The 18,871-nt window shown below is 41.3% G+C and overlaps 1 protein-coding gene across 6 annotated transcripts in view; it reads right to left on the bottom strand.

The window, feature by feature from the left end:
• The window catches only part of ccdc186 (coiled-coil domain-containing protein 186), a 146,777-nt gene that overhangs the window by 36,149 nt on the left and 91,757 nt on the right, over positions 1–18,871 (bottom strand). For all 6 annotated transcript variants that reach the window (XM_045702015.1, XM_014157070.2, XM_014157071.2 and 3 more), the window contains one exon: positions 5,916–6,105. In XM_045702015.1, coding sequence (XP_045557971.1) covers positions 5,916–6,105 — 190 coding nt within the window. The remainder of the gene's footprint in view (positions 1–5,915; positions 6,106–18,871) is intronic.

The raw sequence follows: 18,871 nt of genomic DNA, 5'->3' as shown, positions 1-18,871 counted from the left end.
TCGAAGTACGGTAATGGAATATTTAGAATTTTTTTGTCACGAATTGCGCCATGCTCGTCACCCTTATTTACCCTTTCGGATAGTGTCTTGAACGCACAAACAAAACGCCGCTGTTTGGATATAACTATGGATTATTTTGAACCAAACCAACATTTGTTATTGAAGTAGAAGTCCTGGGAGTGCTTTCTGACGAAGACAGCAAAGGTAATAACATTTTTCTTATAGTAAATCTGACTTTGGTGAGTGCTAAACTTGCTGGGTGTCTAAATAGCTAGCCCTGTGATGCCGGGCTATCTACTGAGAATATTGCAAAATGTGCTTTCACCGAAAAGCTATTTTAAAATCGGACATATCGAGTGCATAGAGGAGTTCTGTATCTATAATTCTTAAAATAATTGTTATGCTTTTTGTGAACGTTTATCGTGAGTAATTTAGTAAATTTACCGGCAGTGTTCGGTGGGAATGCTAGTCACATGCTAATGTAAAAAGCTGGTTTTTGATACAAATATGAACTTGATTGAACAAAACATGCATGTATTGTATAACAATGTTCTAGGGTTGTCATCTGATGAAGATCATCAAAGGTTAGTGCTGCATTTAGCTGTGGTTTGGGTTTATGTGACATTATATGCTAGCTTGAAAAATGGGTGTCTGATTATTTCTGGCTGGGTACTCTGCTGACAATCTAATGTTTTGCTTTCGTTGTAAAGCCTTTTTGATATCGGACAGTGTGGTTAGATTAACGAGAGTCTTGTCTTTAAAATGCTGTAAAATAGTCATATGTTTGAAAAATTGAAGTTTTTGCATTTCTAAGGTTTTTGAATAACGCGCCACGGGATTACACTGGCTGTTACGTAGGTGGGACGATTTGGTGCCACCTATCCTAGAGAGGTTCATGTATTAAATGAATAGTTTAGTTCCAAAACGACAACACTGAAGCTCATTTCTGAAGCTTCTATATTGCAATAGTCTACACACCATATTAATATAATCGATTTTACACAGCATACTATAATTCCCAGAGTGCATTTCACTTCCCAGGGTGCAATGCTCCTCCCAGGGCTGCTGGCTGGCTAGTGGCTACTGCTAGCAAGCCCAGACAAATGCAAAGTAGTCTAAATATACTGCTCAAAAAAATAAAGGGAACACTAAAATAACACATCCTAGATCTGAATGAATGAAATAATCTAATTAAATACTTTTTTCTTTACATAGTTGAATGTGCTGACAACAAAATCACACAAAAATAATCAATGGAAATCCAATTTATCAACCCATGGAGGTCTGGATTTGGAGTCACACTCAAAATTAAAGTGGAAAACCACACTACAGGCTGATCCAACTTTGATGTAATGTCCTTAAAACAAGTCAAAATGAGGCTCAGTAGTGTGTGTGGCCTCCACGTGCCTGTATGACCTCCCTACAATGCCTGGGCATGCTCCTGATGAGGTGGCGGATGGTCTCCTGAGGGATCTCCTCCCAGACCTGGACTAAAGCATCCGCCAACTCCTGGACAGTCTGTGGTGCAACGTGGCGTTGGTGGATGGAGCGAGACATGATGCCCCAGATGTGCTCAATTTGATTCAGGTCTGGGGAACAGGCGGGCCAGTCCATAGCATCAATGCCTTCCTCTTGCAGGAACTGCTGACACACTCCAGCCACATGAGGTCTAGCATTGTCTTGCATTAGGAGGAACCCAGGGCCAACCGCACCAGCATATGGTCTCACAAGGGGTCTGAGGATCTCATCTCGGTACCTAATGGCAGTCAGGCTACCTCTGGCGAGCACATGGAGGGCTGTGCGGCCCCACAAAGAAATGCCACCCCACACCATGACTGACCCACCGCCAAACCGGTCATGCTGGAGGATGTTGCAGGCAGCAGAATGTTCTCCACGGCGTCTCCAGACTATGTCACGTCTGTCACGTGCTCAGTGTGAACCTGCTTTCATCTGTGAAGAGCACAGGGCGCGTGGACGTCGCCTGTGGACGTCGGGCCCTCATACCACCCTCATGGAGTCTGTTTCTGACCGTTTGAGCAGACACATGCACATTTGTGGCCTGCTGGAGGTCATTTTGCAGGGCTCTGGCAGTGCTCCTCCTGCTCCTCCTTGCACAAAGGCGGAGGTAGCGGTCCTGCTGCTGGGTTGTTGCCCTCCTACGGCCTCCTCCACGTCTCCTGATGTACTAGCCTGTCTCCTGGTAGCGCCTCCATGCTCTGGACACTACGCTGACAGACACAGCAAACCTTCTTGCCACAGCTCGCATTGATGTGCCATCCTGGATGAGCTGCACTACCTGAGCCACTTGTGTGGGTTGTAGACTCCGTCTCATGCTACCACTAGAGTGAAAGCACCGCCAGCATTCAAAAGTGACCAAAACATCAGCCAGGAAGCATAGGAACTGAGAAGTGGTCTGTGGTCCCCACCTGCAGAACCACTCCTTTATTGGGGGTGTCTTGCTAATTGCCCATAATTTCCACCTGTTGTCTATTCCATTTGCACAACAGCATGTGAAATGTATTGTCAATCAGTGTTGCTTCCTAAGTGGACAGTTTGATTTCACAGAAGTGTGATTGACTTGGGAGTTACATTGTGTTGTTTAAGTGTTCCCTTTATTTTTTTGAGCAGTGTATATTGCTGTCAAGTTATGAGTGCATTTCCCATTACTTTGGGTTGTGTAATCACATTATAATTCTTACATGAATGTGATGCTGAATGTACGTTCATGACTATAACCAGCTTTCCATCCAAACTTTTTATGCGAGTAAAGTACATGTCAGATAAAACATTTTATGACAGGCCTGATGGAAACAGAACATTATTCTGTAAACGTTCCAAAAGTCGACAAAACAAAATACGCTTGACAAGATGGGATCTTTTGTGTCATTAAAATTAATTATGCGAGAAATATAGGTGGAAACACTTATGTACAAATATTGATATAATAACCATCATATCGAAGTAAACTTACATAACGCGATGACATGTGGGATCCTCCCACTATGACTTGTCAGGAAAGCGTGTAAGTTATGATGAACTTCACAGGGTGGTGAAAGCTTAATGCTGCTTTCCAATAAATAACGAGGGTCTTATTCTGGTGACATGATCATTAATGCCTGGCTGCCGTTCGACAAATAAAAATAATCTTCATCTTTTGTCCATAATAATCTCATCATATAGGCTATACGTGCGCTCTAGCCAACAACGTGCACTCACTATATAACACAACATTTTAGTGAGGAAAATCATCACTAGAGTTGAAAATGCGCTGGGACATGGGAATTTAACCGCAAAAGTTATTTGTATGCACTACGTCATCACGCACTGTTCTTTATGCAGATTTTAGAATATTTACATAAAAACTGTTGCCATATGGACAGAAACCTAGCTATTGTCACTCAAAAATGATTCTAATTTAGTAGAATAACAACATGTTACAATGCATATGTGTAAAATTGATTTCTATGACGTTTTGGAACTAAACCATCCGTGCACTGCACTGCGTTGTTCACCTCTTACTTTGTTGTTTCTGTGGGCTGGCCCTCATCAGCTCTGTAATCAATGTAATCGCATAGTTCGCTTCTGCAGCCAGTTTTGTCAAACTACAGACATAAAGGCATGATGTTTTCATTAGAAGAAGCCATGCTGTTCGCAATTTCTCTCTCCTCTCTCTTGCTTCTCAAAAGTGACTCACGCTATCAGCTGCATGCGCAAGTAGCCTGGCTAGCTACTGCTCCCATGAGAACATTCAGACAAATTACTAGACAGACTCGATGTACTCAATTCGTACATGACAGCAGTACCGAGAATTACAACAATTCTAGTACCGAACCGTTTTTTCAAATTCTATTTCATGTTTCGGTATACTGTGCAACACTCACTATTCCATATGTTAGCCTAGTAGACCGCCCCCATCACTTTCAACCCCCAGAAACGGTGGATTTTAAAGACGCACTCCAGTCTCCTTTTCACGTAATTTATCAACCGATTTACTTAACCAAAGATATATCTCAATAGGTGGTTCAGGTATGTCATGACATGGCTCAAGTGGGGAGGTGGGCTGCAAATTCGGTCCGGGACCTGGGAAATAACATTTTAGAGGCCCCCCCCCATCTTGGCAGGGAAGAACACATTTTGCTGTTTTAAACCTAATTTCCTCCAATTCTACACATTTTGTCATGGAGCTGAGAGAATTGTGGTTTTAAAAGCTACACTGAACAAAAATATAAATGCAACATGTAAAGTGTTGACATGTTTCATGAGCTGAAATAAAATATCCAAGAAAATGTCCATACGCTTATTTCTAATCAAATTTTGTGCAAAAATGTGTTTACATCCCTGTTAGTGAGCATTTCTTCTTTGCCAAGATAATCCATCCACCTGACAGGTGTGGCATATCATGAAGCCGATTCAAATGTGTAGTTATGTCACAACACAATGCCAAAGTTGAGGAAGAGTGCAATTGGCATGCTGACTGCAGGAATGTGTGTCCACCAGAGCTGTTGCCAGAAAATTGAATGTTCATTTCTCTACCATAAGCCACGAGAATTTGGCGGTACATCCAACAGATCCGATCTAAAACTCACATTTCTATGTGAATTTGGTCAGGTCGCCCAAAAAAGTTACATAATGCAGCTTTAACTTTTCTAAATACTTTCTATCTGGTTTTAGCTGTTTATGTTTACATGGAAACCTTATTTTTATTTTTTTGTCATTTTTAATTTATTTTTTACAGCTAGATGGTCCGCCCAAGACTTTATATGCAGAAAAAAAAAACACCAAGTTGTGTCTAAAAAACACAATTTTGCTGAAAAAAAAAATGTTTTTACCTTAAGTGTGTGTACATTACTGTATTTACACTTGGCATATTGTTTGACCAATTGTTTGATTGCTTGCCAACCCTGCCCGGGGTAGGGCTTCATCCAAACAACGCCTTTCCCATTGGTTAGTGGAGGCAATTGCCAAGGTGTACAGTTGTTGGGGACTGCAGTCCTGGGCGTCAGGGAGCATTCCACTGGAATTGCTACTTCATGGACACTGTTCAGGTGCATCTCCTCCTCTGAGATTTGTGCGGTGGCTAGTTGGGCTTCCCCTCACACCTTTGTGAGGTTCTATCGTCTAGGCGTCACTGTGCCCTCCCTAGCGCACACAGTCTTTGGCGCTGGAGCTGAGTAGGATGGATCAGGTACATTACCATGTAACACAACACAAGCTTCACAGGAAACAGGCTATTGGCAAAGGGCGTTTTGCAAGTGTTCCATAGTCAACGCACAGGGACCAGTTACTGTTGGAGGTTAACTGTTAACTGCTCAAGGGCAGAGTGTTCCACCTTGCCGGCTTGGGGATTTGAACCAGCGAGCAACCTTTTGGTTATCGGCCCACTAAGCTACCTGCCGGTTCCCCCGAAAGAGATGAGGGAGACTTCTCACCAGATTGACCCTCTTGCACGATTTGCATGAGGGATGAGGGAACCATGGCTTGGGGCGTGTTATACAGTATAGGCAGGCAAGGCTTACACCCGCAAATCCCTTATTTGCCTGTTAGGCGAGATTGAATACGTCTTCAGCGAATGACCCGCACAAGGCCGTTTCCCATAGTGAAATGTCTCCCTCAACTCCTTCAGAGAACCGGGGTTACATACCATAACTAGGGCTGTGATGGTCATGGAATTTTGGATGACGGTAATTCGCAATTGCATTTTATTTTTATTTTGAAATACTTTCAAATAGAAATAGCTGACTTGGCAACAATATTAGAAAATAAGTGTTTAAATAATAAATATTTCACTACACATGTAATTGAACCCAGGTCTGAAACGTGGAAGGTTTCTAACCTTGTGGTAACATCTTGATTTGAGTGTGGTTGATTTCTGACGCACCATCAACTATGTAGTTAGACTGTGGACGGTTTCTGACCTAGAGTTAGCTGCTTGGTCAGGTCCTTGATGTTGGCCGCCTGTTTCCTCTTCTGGGTATGCAACTCGTCCCTCTGCTCCTCCACACGGGTCTTCAGCTGGGCCGTCTCCATCTGCAGCGTGGCCCTCTCCGCCTGCAGAGCCTGGACCTCATCCTGCCGCAGGGCCTCCTCCTTCCGGAGACGCTCAGTCTGCAAAATACATTGAATATGCAAGTCAGATAATAAAAGACAAACACACAAACAGAATCACATTTTTTAAGGGCAAGGGTGCTCAGCTCCAATTCTGAAGGTCTGTTGTCCTTGGGCCCTGTTTCCTAAATCATTAAAACCTTCATAGGAGCATTGTTATATCTGAGCTGTTTCTCAAAACCATTGTTACTAAAGTTGCACCTAACCCAAAAGCTTGTAATTAAAGACTTGGGCTACTCGTAGAACAGATAAGTGCAATGTTAAATTATGCTTTGCCCTCCCGCTAGAGGTTGATATTACCTTGGGAGTCCCGCGGGACTCGTCCAGCAATGGGAGTGAAATTCTAAAGTCAATTTCGGGACAGGACGGGAAAAGAATGACAATCCACAGGAACGGGCAGTACAGGAATCATTTAACTTTTTTAAAATATATATCAGTCAAAAGTTTGGACACCTACTCATTCAAATGTTATTTTTTATTTTTACTATTTTCTACATTGTAGAATAATAGTGAAGACAAAAAAAAATGAAATAACACATGGAATCATGTAGTAACCAAAAAAGTGATAAACAAATCAAAATATATTTTATATTTGAGATTCTTCAAAGTAGCCACCCTACTACAGGTACTCAAGGTGGTCTGATTTCATAACTACTAAAACAGGACCCAGGTGGTAAGTATAAAAGATCCAGTCCATTTAAAAAACTGGAGGCCTCCTACACTTCACTGTTGTGCGAAAATCCTGGCGAAATGCATAGCACATAGAATAAAAAAGGCTTTAACAGATATTGTTCATCAAGATCAGACAGGTTTTTTACATGGACGATATATTGGAGATAAGTGTCGCAACGGTCTAAGACACTGCATAGCAGTGCAAGCTGTGTTGCTACAGATGCTGGTTCAATACCCGTGCCGCCTGCTACACTGGCAACACTTTAACCTGTTAGGGCTAGGGGGCAGCATTGACACGGCTGGATAAAAAACATACCCGATTTAATCTGGTTACCACTCCTACTCAGTAACTAGAATATGCATATACTTATTACATATGGATAGAAAACACCCTAAATTTTCTAAAACTGTTTGAATGGTGTCTGTGAGTATAACAGAACTCAAATGGCAGGTCAAAACCTGAGAGATTCCTTTACAGGAAGTGGCCTGTCTGACCATTTCTGGAACTTCTTTGCCATCTCTATCATTTACTAAGGATCTCTGCTCTAACGTGACACTTCCCACGTCTTCCATAGGCTCTCAGAGCCCGGGAAAAAAAGAGAATGTCGTCATTCCAGCCCCAGGCTGAAACACATTATCGCCTTTCTCAAGTGGCCCATCAAGAGACACTAGCTTATGCGCGTGACCCCGACCGCCCCCGCCTTTGGGATTTTTTTCCTCTGTTTGCCGAAAAGGAGATTCCCTGTCGGAATATTATCGCTTTTCTACGAGAAAAATGACGTAAAAATTGATTTTAAACAGCGGTTGACATGCTTCGACGTACGGCAATGGAATACTTTGAATTTTATTGTCAGGAATTGCGCCAAGCGCGACACTTCTTTACTATTTCGGATAGTGTCTGGAACGCACTGAACAAAACGCCGCTATTCGGATATAACGATGGATTATTTTGGACCAAACCAACATTTGTTATTGAAGTAGACGTCCTGGGTGTGCATTCTGACGAAGACAACAAAAGGTAATGACATTTTTATAATAGTAAATATGATTATGGTGAGTGCTAAACTTGCCGGGTGTCTAAATAGCGAGCCCGTGATGCCTGGGCTATGTACTTAGAATATTGCAAAATGTGCTTTCACCAAAAGCTATTTTAAAATCGGACATATCGAGTGCATAGAGGAGGTCTGTATCTATAATTCTTAAAATAATTGTTATGCTTTTTGTGAACGTTTATCGTGAGTAATTTAGTAAAATGTTAGCGAATTCCCCGTAAGTTTGCGGGGGGTATGCTAGTTCTGAACGTCACATGCTAATGTAAAAAGCTGGTTTTTGATATAAATATGAACTTGATTGAACAAAACATGCATGTATTGTATAACATAATGTCCTAGGGTTGTCATCTGATGAAGATCATCAAAGGTGAGTGCTGCATTTAGCTGTCTTCTGGGTTTTGGTGACATTATATGCTGGCTTGAAAAATGGGTGTCTGATTATTTCTGGCTTGGTACTCTGCTGACATAATCTAATGTTTTGCTTTCGTTGTAAAGCCTTTTTGAAATCGGACAGTGTGGTTAGATTAACGAGAGTCTTATCTTTAAATGGCTGTAAAATAGTCATATGTTTGAGAAATTGAAGTAATAGGATTTTTAAGATTTTGAAAATCGCGCCACAGGCTGCAAGTGGCTGTTACGTAGGTGGGACGAATTCGTCCCGCCTAGCCTAGAGAGGTTAACTTCTTTGGGATAGGGGGCGGTATTTTGACGTCCGGATGAAAAGCGTGCCCAAAGTAAACTGCCTGCTACTCAGGCCCAGAAGCTAGGATATGCATATAATTGGTAGATTTGGATAGAAAACACTCTAAAGTTTCAAAACTGTGAAATAAAAATGATGTCTGTGAGTATAACAGAACTGAAATGGAAGGCGTAACCCCGAGGACAAACCATCCCCCCCAAAAAAAGAAATTCAGCCTACCACTGATTTCAATGGCTGGCATTTTTATTACAAGGCGAAACCCTCCCAAATTGCAGTTCCTAGGGATTCCACTAGATGTCAACAGTCTTTAGAAAGAGTTTCAGGCTGGTTTAAAAAAACATTTGGGAGAAGTTGTAGTTTTTCTAAGTGGCTCCCATTTAGGCTGTAGTGTTTCCAAGCGCATGGCGCGTTCTTTTTGTTTATCTCCGGTAAAGACAATAACGATTCTCCGTCTTAAATTGTATTGTTTATTTGCGTATTAGGGTACCTATTGTTTGATTATAAATGTTGATTGCCTTGTTTGGATAAGTTTATTGGTAACATTTGGGATTCATTTTGTATGCATTTTGAAGGAGGGAAACCGGGTGGATTAGACTGAAGTGCGCCAGCTAAACTGAGTTTTTATGGATATAAAGAAGGACATTATCGAACAAAAGGACCATTTGTAATGTAACTGGGACCTTTTGGAGTGCCAATAGAAGAAGATCTTCAAAGGTAAGGCATATATTATATCGCTATTTCTGACTTTCATGTCGCAACTCCCTAGTTGAAAATGATTTGTTATGCATTTGTGTGCTGGGCGCTGTAAAGCCTTTTTGAAATCTGACACGGCGGCTGGATTAACAACAAGTTAAGTTTTATTTTGATGTATTGCACTTGTGATTTCATGAAAGTTTAATATTTATAATAATTTAATTTGAATTTGGCGCTCTGCAATTTCACCGGAAGGTCTCGAATGGGACGGTAGCGTCCCACTGATCCGCAAGAAGTTAAGGGGCATTGCACTAATAATGGCACTGACTAGGGAAACGTTCCCGCAGTTCTGTTCTTAGTGCCAGTCTGCACGTTCAAATTAAAACAATGTAACTAATAATGGCATCTTTATGCTTTTGTTAACCTCTCTGGGAAATGTGATCCTATGCCAACAGCCAGTGAAATAGCAGAGCGCCAAATTCAAAACAACAAAAATCTCATAATTCAAATTTCTCACACATACAAGTACTATAAACCATTTTAAAGATAAACTTCTCATTAATCCAACCACAGTCTCCGATTTCAAAAAGGCTTTACGGCAAAAGCATACCATTAGATTATGTTAGGACAGCACCAAGACAAGAAAAACCACACAGCCATTTTCCAAGCAAGGAGAGGCATCACAAAAACCAGAAATACAACTAAAATTAATCACTAACCTTTGATGATCTTCATCAGATGGCACTCATAGTACTTCATGTTACAAAATACATGTATGCTTTGTTCGATAAAGTTCATTTTACATAATGTTCAGAAATGTTTTGCCTCCAAAACTGCTGGTGAATGAGGACATCAATTTACAGAAATACTCCTCATAAACGTTGATAAAATATACAACTGTTATGCATAGAATTAAAGATAAACTTCTCCTTAATGCAACCGCTGTGTCAGATTTCAAAAAAGCTTTACGGCGAAAGCACACTTTGTAATAATCTGAGTACAGCGCTCAGTCACCAAAACAAGCCATAAAGATACCCACCATGTTGTGGAGTCAACAGAAGTCAGAAATAGCATTATAAATATTCACTTACCTTTGATGATCGTCATCGGAATGCACTCCCAGGAATCCCAATTCCACAATAAATGTTCGCTGCTCTGGCACCCCAATGGTGGAACAAGCTCCCTCACGACGCCAGGACAGCGGAGTCAATCACCACCTTCCGGAGACACCTGAAACCCCACCTCTTTAAGGAATACCTGGGATAGGATTAAGTAATCCTTCTAAACCCCCCCCCTACCCTCCCCCCAAAAGATATAGATGTACTATTGTAAAGTGGTTGTTCCACTGGATATCATAAGGTGAATGCACCAATTTGTAAGTCGCTCTGGATAAGAGCGTCTGCTAAATGACGTAAATGTAAATGTTCATTTTGTTTCGATAAAGTTCATCTTTATGTCCAAATACCTCCTTTTTGTTCGCGCATTTAGTCCAGCATTCCAAATTCACAAGAGCGCGCGTTTAGTCCAGACGAAAAGTCAAAATAGTAACATTACAGTTCGTAGAAACATGTCAAAAGATGTATAGAATCAATCTTTGGGTTGTTTTTATCATAAGTCTTCAATCATTTTCCAACCGGACAATTCCTTTGTCTTCATAAAGGAAAGAGAAGGGAGCTCATGCTCCCGCCCGTGCGCGCACATGACTGAGATGATGGCCTACTGCCAGACACCGGATTCCAACAGCTCTCATTCTCTTCCCATTCACAGTAGAATCCTGAAACAATGTTCTAAAGACTGTTGACATCTAGTGGAAGCCTTAGGAAGTGCAATATGACCACACAGACACTGTATATTGGATAGGCAATCACTTGAAAAACTACAAACCTCAGATTTCCCATTTCCTGGTTGGATTTGTTCTCAGGTTTTCGCCTGCCATACGAGTTCTGTTATACTCACATACATCATTCGAACAGTTTTAGAAACTTCAGAGTGTTTTCTATCCAAATATACTAATTATATGAATATTCTAGGTTTTGGGCCTGAGTAACAGGCAGTTTACTCTGGGCACCTCATTCATCCAAGCTACTCAATACTGCCCCCCTTTCCCAGAGAAGTTAATAAAATAATGATAAAAATACTCTTTCAAAACTGCAATGTTTATTTAGTTATGGATCCATAACGAATTACTATTGGGAATAAAAATCACTGAATTACAGAAATATCCTCTAATCCTCTATATGTAATTATTGGCGGAGAATCACGTAATATTTTTCGATATACTGTAGGCCTACCATAGGCGACAAGAGTCTCACTAGTGTTGAGTAATGTGCTGTTCAAAGTGGTGTACTTTTTAATTTATTTAACCTGTTAGGGCTAGGGGGCAGTATTGACACGGCCGGATAAAAAACGTACCCGATTTAATCTGGTTACTACTCCTGCCCAGTAACTAGAATATGCATATAATTATTGGCTTTGGATAGAAAACACCCTAAAGTTTCTAAAACTGTTTGAATGGTGTCTGTGAGTATAACAGAACTCATATGGCAGGCAAAAACCTGAGAAGATTCCAAACAGGAAGCGCCCTCTCTGACAAGTTGTTGTTCATCTTGGCTCTTTTTATTGAAGACTGAGGATCTTTGCCGTAACGTGACATTTCCTACGGCTCCCATAGGCTCTCAGAACCCAGGAAAAAGCTGAATGATATCGAGGCAGCCTCTGGCTGAAACACATTATCGCGTTTGGATAGTGGCTGGTCAGAATACTCTGAGACTCACGCTCGCGCACGAGGGCACGAGATGTATTTATTTTCTCTCTCTTTGTACGTATACAGGCTTTCCCGGTCGGAATAGTATCGCTTTTTTTACGAGAAAAATGGCATAAAAATTGATTTTAAAAAGCGGTTGACATGCTTCGAAGTATGGTAATGGAATATTTAGAATTTTTCTGTCACGAAATGCGCCATGCTCGCCACCCTTATTTACCCTTTCGGATAGTGTCTTGACGCAACGAACAAAACGCCGCTGTTTGGATATAACAATGGATTATTTGGGACCAAACCAACATTTGTTATTGAAGTAGCAGTCCTGGGAGTGCATTCTGACGAAGAACACCAAAGGTAATCAAACTTTTCTAATAGTAAATCGGAGTTTGGTGAAGGCTAAACTTGCTGGGTGTCTAAATACATAGCCCTGTGATGCCGGGCTATCTACTGAGAATATTGCAAAATGTGCTTTCACCGAAAAGCTATTTTAAAATCGGACATATCGAGTGCATAGAGGAGTTCTGTATCTATAATTCTTAAAATAATTGTTATGCTTTTTGTGAACGTTTATCGTGAGTAATTTAGTAAATTCACCGGCAGTGTTCGGTGGGAATGCTAGTCACATGCTAGTCACATGCTAATGTAAAAAGCTGGTTTTTGATATAAATATGAACTTGATTGAACAAAACATGCATGTATTGTATAACATAATATCCAGGGTTGTCATCTGATGAAGATCATCAAAGGTTAGTGCTGCATTTAGCTGTGGTTTGGGTTTATGTGACATTATATGCTAGCTTGAAAAATGGGTGTCTGATTATTTCTGGCTGGGTACTCTGCTGACATAATCTAATGTTTTGCTTTCGTTGTAAAGCCTTTTTGAAATCGGACAGTGTGGTTAGATTAACGAGAGTCTTGTCTTTAAAATGGTGTAAAATAAGTCTTTGCATTTTTTAGGTATTTGAATAACGCGCCACGGGATTACACTGGCTGTTGAGTAGGTGGGATGCAAACGTCCCACCTAGCCCATAGAGGTTAAAGAGCATATTGAAGTTACATGCAATAGGATTTGAAGCAATAGCCTACAACTATTTTAGCACCGTTTCGCGCTGCTCTGAGACAAGCATGGGGACTGGTCTTCAAAAGTCAATGAGATTTTTATTTTCACTTAATCTCCATTTGGGTCTTGGTTAGACTAGAATTAGAAAATTAGTCTGTAGAAATGTTATGCTCTTAGTGTAACCTTCATTTAACTAGGCAAGTCAGTTAACCTCTTACATCTAGACGTTCCGCTAGCGGAACACCTGCTCCAATATCCAATGATGGGCGTGGCGCGAAATACAAATTCCTCTAAAATCCGAAAACTTCAATTTTTCAAACATATGACTATTTTACAGCATTTTAAAGACAAGACTCTCGTTAATCTAACTACACTGTCCGATTTCAAAAAGGCTTTACAACGAAAGCAAAACATTAGATTATATTAGCAGAGTACCAAGCCAGAAATAATCAGACACCCATTTTTCAAGCTAGCATATAATGTCACAAAAAACAAAACCACAGCTAAATGCAGCACTAACCTTTGATGATCTTCATCAGATGACAACCCTAGGACATTATGTTATACAATGCATGCATGTTTTGTTCAATCAAGTTCATATTTATATCAAAAACCAGCTTTTTTACATTAGCATGTGACGTTCAGAGCTAGCATACCCCCCGCAAACATCCGGTGAATTTACTAAATTACTCACGATAAACGTTCACAAAAAACATAACAATTATTTAAAGAATTATAGATACAGAACTCCTCTATGCACTCGATATGTCCGATTTTAAAATAGCTTTTCGGTGAAAGCACATTTTGCAATATTCTCAGTAGATAGCCCGGCATCACAGGGCTATGTATTTAGACACCCAGCAAGTTTAGCCTTCACCAAACTCCGATTTACTATTAGAAAAGTTTGATTACCTTTGCTGTTCTTCGTCAGAATGCACTCCCAGGACTTCTACTTCAATAACAAATGTTGGTTTGGTCCCAAATAATCCATAGTTATATTCAAATATCCGCGTTTTGTTCGTGCGTTCAAGACACTATCCGAAAGGGTAAATAAGGGTGGCGAGCATGGCGCATTTCGTGACAGAAAAATTCTAAATATTCCATTACCGTACTTCGAAGCATGTCAACCGCTGTTTAAAATCCATTTTTATGCCATATTTCTCGTAAAAAAGCGATAATATTCCGACCGGGAAAGCGTGTTTACGTTCAAAGACGAAAGAAAATAAAACATGGGGTCGACTCGTGCACGAGCCTCAGTCTGATGGTACTCTGACCGGCCACTATCCAAACGTGCTAATGTTTTTCAGCCAGAGGCTGGAATTACATCATTCAGCTTTTTCCCGGGTTCTGAGAGCCTATGGGAGCCGTAGGAAGTGTCACGTTACAGCAAAGATCCTCAGTTTTCAATAAACAGAGCCAAGAAGAACAAGAACTTGTCAGACAGGCCACTTCCTGTAAGGAATCTTCTCAGGTTTTTGCCTGCCATATGAGTTCTGTTATACTCACAGACACCATTCAAACAGTTTTAGAAACTTTAGGGTGTTTTCTATCCAAAGCCAATAATTATATGCATATTCTAGTTACTGGGCAGGAGTAGTAACCAGATTAAATCGGGTACGTTTTTTATCCGGCCGTGCAAATACTGCCCCCTATCCCCAACAGGTTAAGAACAAATTCTTATTTACAAGGACAGCCTACTCTTTCTTCCCCGTCGGGGAATTGAACCCCGGTCTCCCACATGCCCGCACGACACGGAGCTTCTTTAGCTAAATAGCCCAGTACTGTACTCCCGACCGTCACGTTGTACAACGCCATATTTTCCGTTCCATCCTAGCGGAAATCCAGAGGGTTTTTAGTTTTTCTAGGAATAGAAACACCATAATATTAATCAAATTAATTAAGCAAGTACCAGTCAAAAGTTTGGACTCACCTACTCATTCCAGGGTATTTCTTTATTTTTTACTATTTTCTACATTGTAGAATAATAGTGAAGACATCACAACTATGAAATAACAAACATGGAATCAGTTAAGAACAAATTCTTATTTACAAGGATAGCCTACTCCTTCCTCCCTGTTGGGGAATTGAACCCCGGTCTCCCGCGTGCTTGCATTCTCTAGTACAGCCACTATTGAAGACTATCAAATGCTTCTCAAAGATGCCCTCTGGTGGTCAAACTAGCACTAACTAGCATTAATGGTACCAGTGGTTCTCGCTTAAATAACGTGCCACTTAAATAACGTGCCATAGAATTCTGCGGCACCATGCAAGCTGCGCCGCAGTATGTTGCAACTTTTAACGGACAAACCACTTTATTTAGTGTGGTGTTAATAATTATTTTCTGATTTAAATGGATATATTAAGTTCTGTAATATTAACAGTGAAATAAAGATCTGTCGAGACCAAATACTTTAGTCAATTTCAACTTATTTTTTGGGAAAATTGTGAGTTACTTAAAAAAATTGTCGTGACCAAAACTATCACCACCACGTTTCCATTTCCTCTCTCTCCTTTATTCCTTTTTCGAGCGTGCAGAGGGGCTGTCAACAGTTTAGTGAAATATGTTTTGTTGCAAAAACATGTTACTGTCGATGTTCCCAAACAGATTTCACTTGGTTTCCCAAATTAAGCACTGGGTAGCTGTAGGAACATGGTTTGGAGAGCCCATGGCATACTGAGTTTGAGCGAAATATCACCTGTCGCGCAGTAAGAGCATACTCCTCAAACAGTGGTTGATGCATTGAGAGAAATAAGTGTTCTTATATTTTTTTCTCAGCTGCTCATATTATGTACCGCTCCGCTGTAACACCGAAATGCGCATCATTGAAAAATGGACCGGTAGGAGACCGTGTGGCCTCCATTCGCTATTCGAGTGCATGTCTTTTTTCCCCTGCCCATTTGATAAATGGGCCACTCTAAATATTACATACTAGTAAAGACAAGATTAAATTGAGAATAGTCTGATGGGTGAACATATGATCACTTGATGAGAGAACAGCTGTGCAGCCTGAGGCAAGGAACAAAGCACAACCTTTTTTTGAGACTTTCTAAAATCCTCAATAGCCTATAGTTGCATCATGCAGCCCATATATATTTAGATTTGTAAGACATTCTAAGGTTTGTATCATTCACAACTAAACTTGCCAAATAACTAAGTCCAGTGTATAGGACCTGTTCAAGAGTCGCTGTCGTGCCTTCTTCACAACGGTGTCCGTGTGATTAGAGCATTTCAGCTTCTCTGAGATGTGTATGCCGAGGAATTTGAAGTTATTGACCATCTCCACGGCTGCCCTGTTGATGAGGATGGGGGCGTGTCCAGCCTGGTTCCTCCTGAAGTCCACATTCAGTTCCTTTGTCTTGCTAACATTGAGGGAGAGGTTGTTTATCTGGCACCATGCAATCAGACTGCCTACCTCCTCCCTGTAGGCTGTCTCGTCATTGTTGGTGATCAGGCCAACTACTGTCGTGTCGTCAGCGAACGTGATGATAGAGTTGGAACTGTGTGAGGCCACGCAGTCGTGGGTATACAGGGAATACAGGAGGGGACTGAGGACGCACCCTTGTGGGTCCCCGTAATGATAATCAGTGTCGCGGAGGTAATGTTGCCTACCTTCACTAGCTGGGGGCGGCCCGTCTGGAAGTCCAGGACCCAGTTGCATAGGGAGGAGTTCAGACCCACGGCTGTGAGCTTTGTAATGAGCTTATAGGGAGGGCACTATGGTATTGAAGACCGCGCTGTAGTCGATGAACAGCATCCTTACATATGCATTCATTTTGTACAGGTGGCTAAGGGCAGTGTGCAGTGCAATGGCGATTGCATCGTTCGTGGATCTGTCAGTGCGGTAGCCGAATTGGAGGGTCGAGTGTGTTGGGGAGGGAGGAGGTGATATGATCTTTGACTAGTCTCTCGAAGCACTTCATGATGATGGAAGTGAGTGCTAATGGTCAGTAGTCATTCAGTTAAGTTACTTTCCCTTTTTTGGGCACTGGATGATAGCGGACATCTTGAAGCAGGTGGTTATAGCGGCCTGAGCTAGGGAGAGATTGAACATGTCCGTGATGTGGCTGGCTTTCTTTTTTTATACCGTGATCGTTAGGAGCCCCTGCCACATAGGCCTTGTGTCCAACCCGCTGAATCGCTCCTCCACTTCGTCCCCATGCTTGTATTTTTCCATCTTGATCGATCTGCGTAAGTCATATTTGTACCGTTTAACCAAACTATTGTCCCCGGTCCCCTTGCTCTGTTTATAAGCAGAATCTCTCAGTTTTCCTTCAAGTAGATGTACCAAAGGTGCACATCAGCTGCTTGTATGCAGCTTGTATGCATAGAGGCCTGGAGATGCTGAACGTGTGTATGTTAATTAACGGTCAATTACCATGAGACCGGCAGTCTGTTGCATGACAATAACCGGCAGACAAAATGTCATGATCACCACCGCCCTAGTCACTTGGCCGTGGCTTGCAATATAAAGCAGGCAAATAAGGCATCAAGTCATTCAGTTACTGTTGGATTGAACGTTAGAATGGGCAAAACGAGTTGCCTAGGCGACTTTGAGCGTGGTATGAACGTCGGTGCCAGGCGCGCCGGTTCCAGTATCTCAGAAACAGCCGGCCTCCTGGGCTTTTCACGTACTAAAGTGTCAAGGGTTTAGCAAGAATGGTGCGACAAACAAAAAAACATCCAGTCGGTGGCAGTCCTGTTGACAAAAACAGCTTGTTGATGAGCAGTCTAAGGAGAATGGAAAGAATCGTGCAAGCTAATAGGTAGGCCACAAACAGCCAAATAACGACCCAGTACAACAGTGGTGTGCAGAACATCATCTCGGAACGCACAACTCGTCCTTGTCACGGATGGGCTATTGCAGACCTCACAAGGTTCCACTCCTACCAGCTAAAAACAAGAACAAGCACCTCCAGTGGTCACGCGATCACCAGTACTGGACAATTGAGTGGAAAAACATTGCCTTGTCCGACGAATCCCGGTTCCTGTTGCGTCATTCTGATGTCAGTCAGGATTTGACGTAAGCAGCATGAGTCCATGGCCCTATCCTACCTGGTAGAGCTGGGCGATATGGCCAAAATCTCATATCCCGATAACGATACATATCACGATATAGCACGTTCTGTAAATTCACTGAATAAATAGTTTATATAAAATGACCACATGTAAAGGCCTATTTCTTGCTACATTTTGAATTATACTTAACAAATAAAAGGTACTTAGCCATATTTGATTATTTATCCTTTTATTTAGAACCTTTGGGCAAAATCTAAAATATTAATGTATAAAATCTAAAAAAGGTAATTAGAAAACACTTCAACTATAGTTGCAAACAAAATAAAAATATATATTTTAGGCCTAAATATTTTGGGGGGGGCTTGCCTGTTTTGCATGTTATTTTGGCATTAATACGTGTCACATATCAATTTGCATTTGGTAATTTCACATTCTGACCATTGTAAGTTGTTATTTTCTATGGTAGAGTAGGTCAGGGCGTGACAGGGGGGTGTTTGTCCATTTTTGTATTTCTATGTTTAGTTTCTAGTTTTGTATTTCTAGGTTGGGTTTTGTTTGGCATGACCTCCAATTAGAGGCAGCTGGTTGTCATTGTCTCTAATTGGAGGCCATATTTAAGTTGATGTTTGTCCCACTTGTGTTTTGCGGGTGATTATATTTTGTGAGTGTGTTTGTTCCTCCTGCGTCATGGTTTGTTGTTTTGTTCCTTCAGTTTATTTTGTGTCGCATTAAGTATAACTGTCCAATAAATACGTGGAACGAAACTGACGCAGCGTTTTGGTCCAATCATTCGAACAGCCGTGACAGGTAC

This window comes from Salmo salar, chromosome ssa19 (genome assembly GCF_905237065.1).
Source record: "Salmo salar chromosome ssa19, Ssal_v3.1, whole genome shotgun sequence".
Classification (NCBI taxonomy): Eukaryota; Metazoa; Chordata; class Actinopteri; order Salmoniformes; family Salmonidae; genus Salmo; species Salmo salar.
Note: the sequence above shows the minus strand (reverse complement) of the source record. Positions and strands in the feature narration are given on the sequence as shown.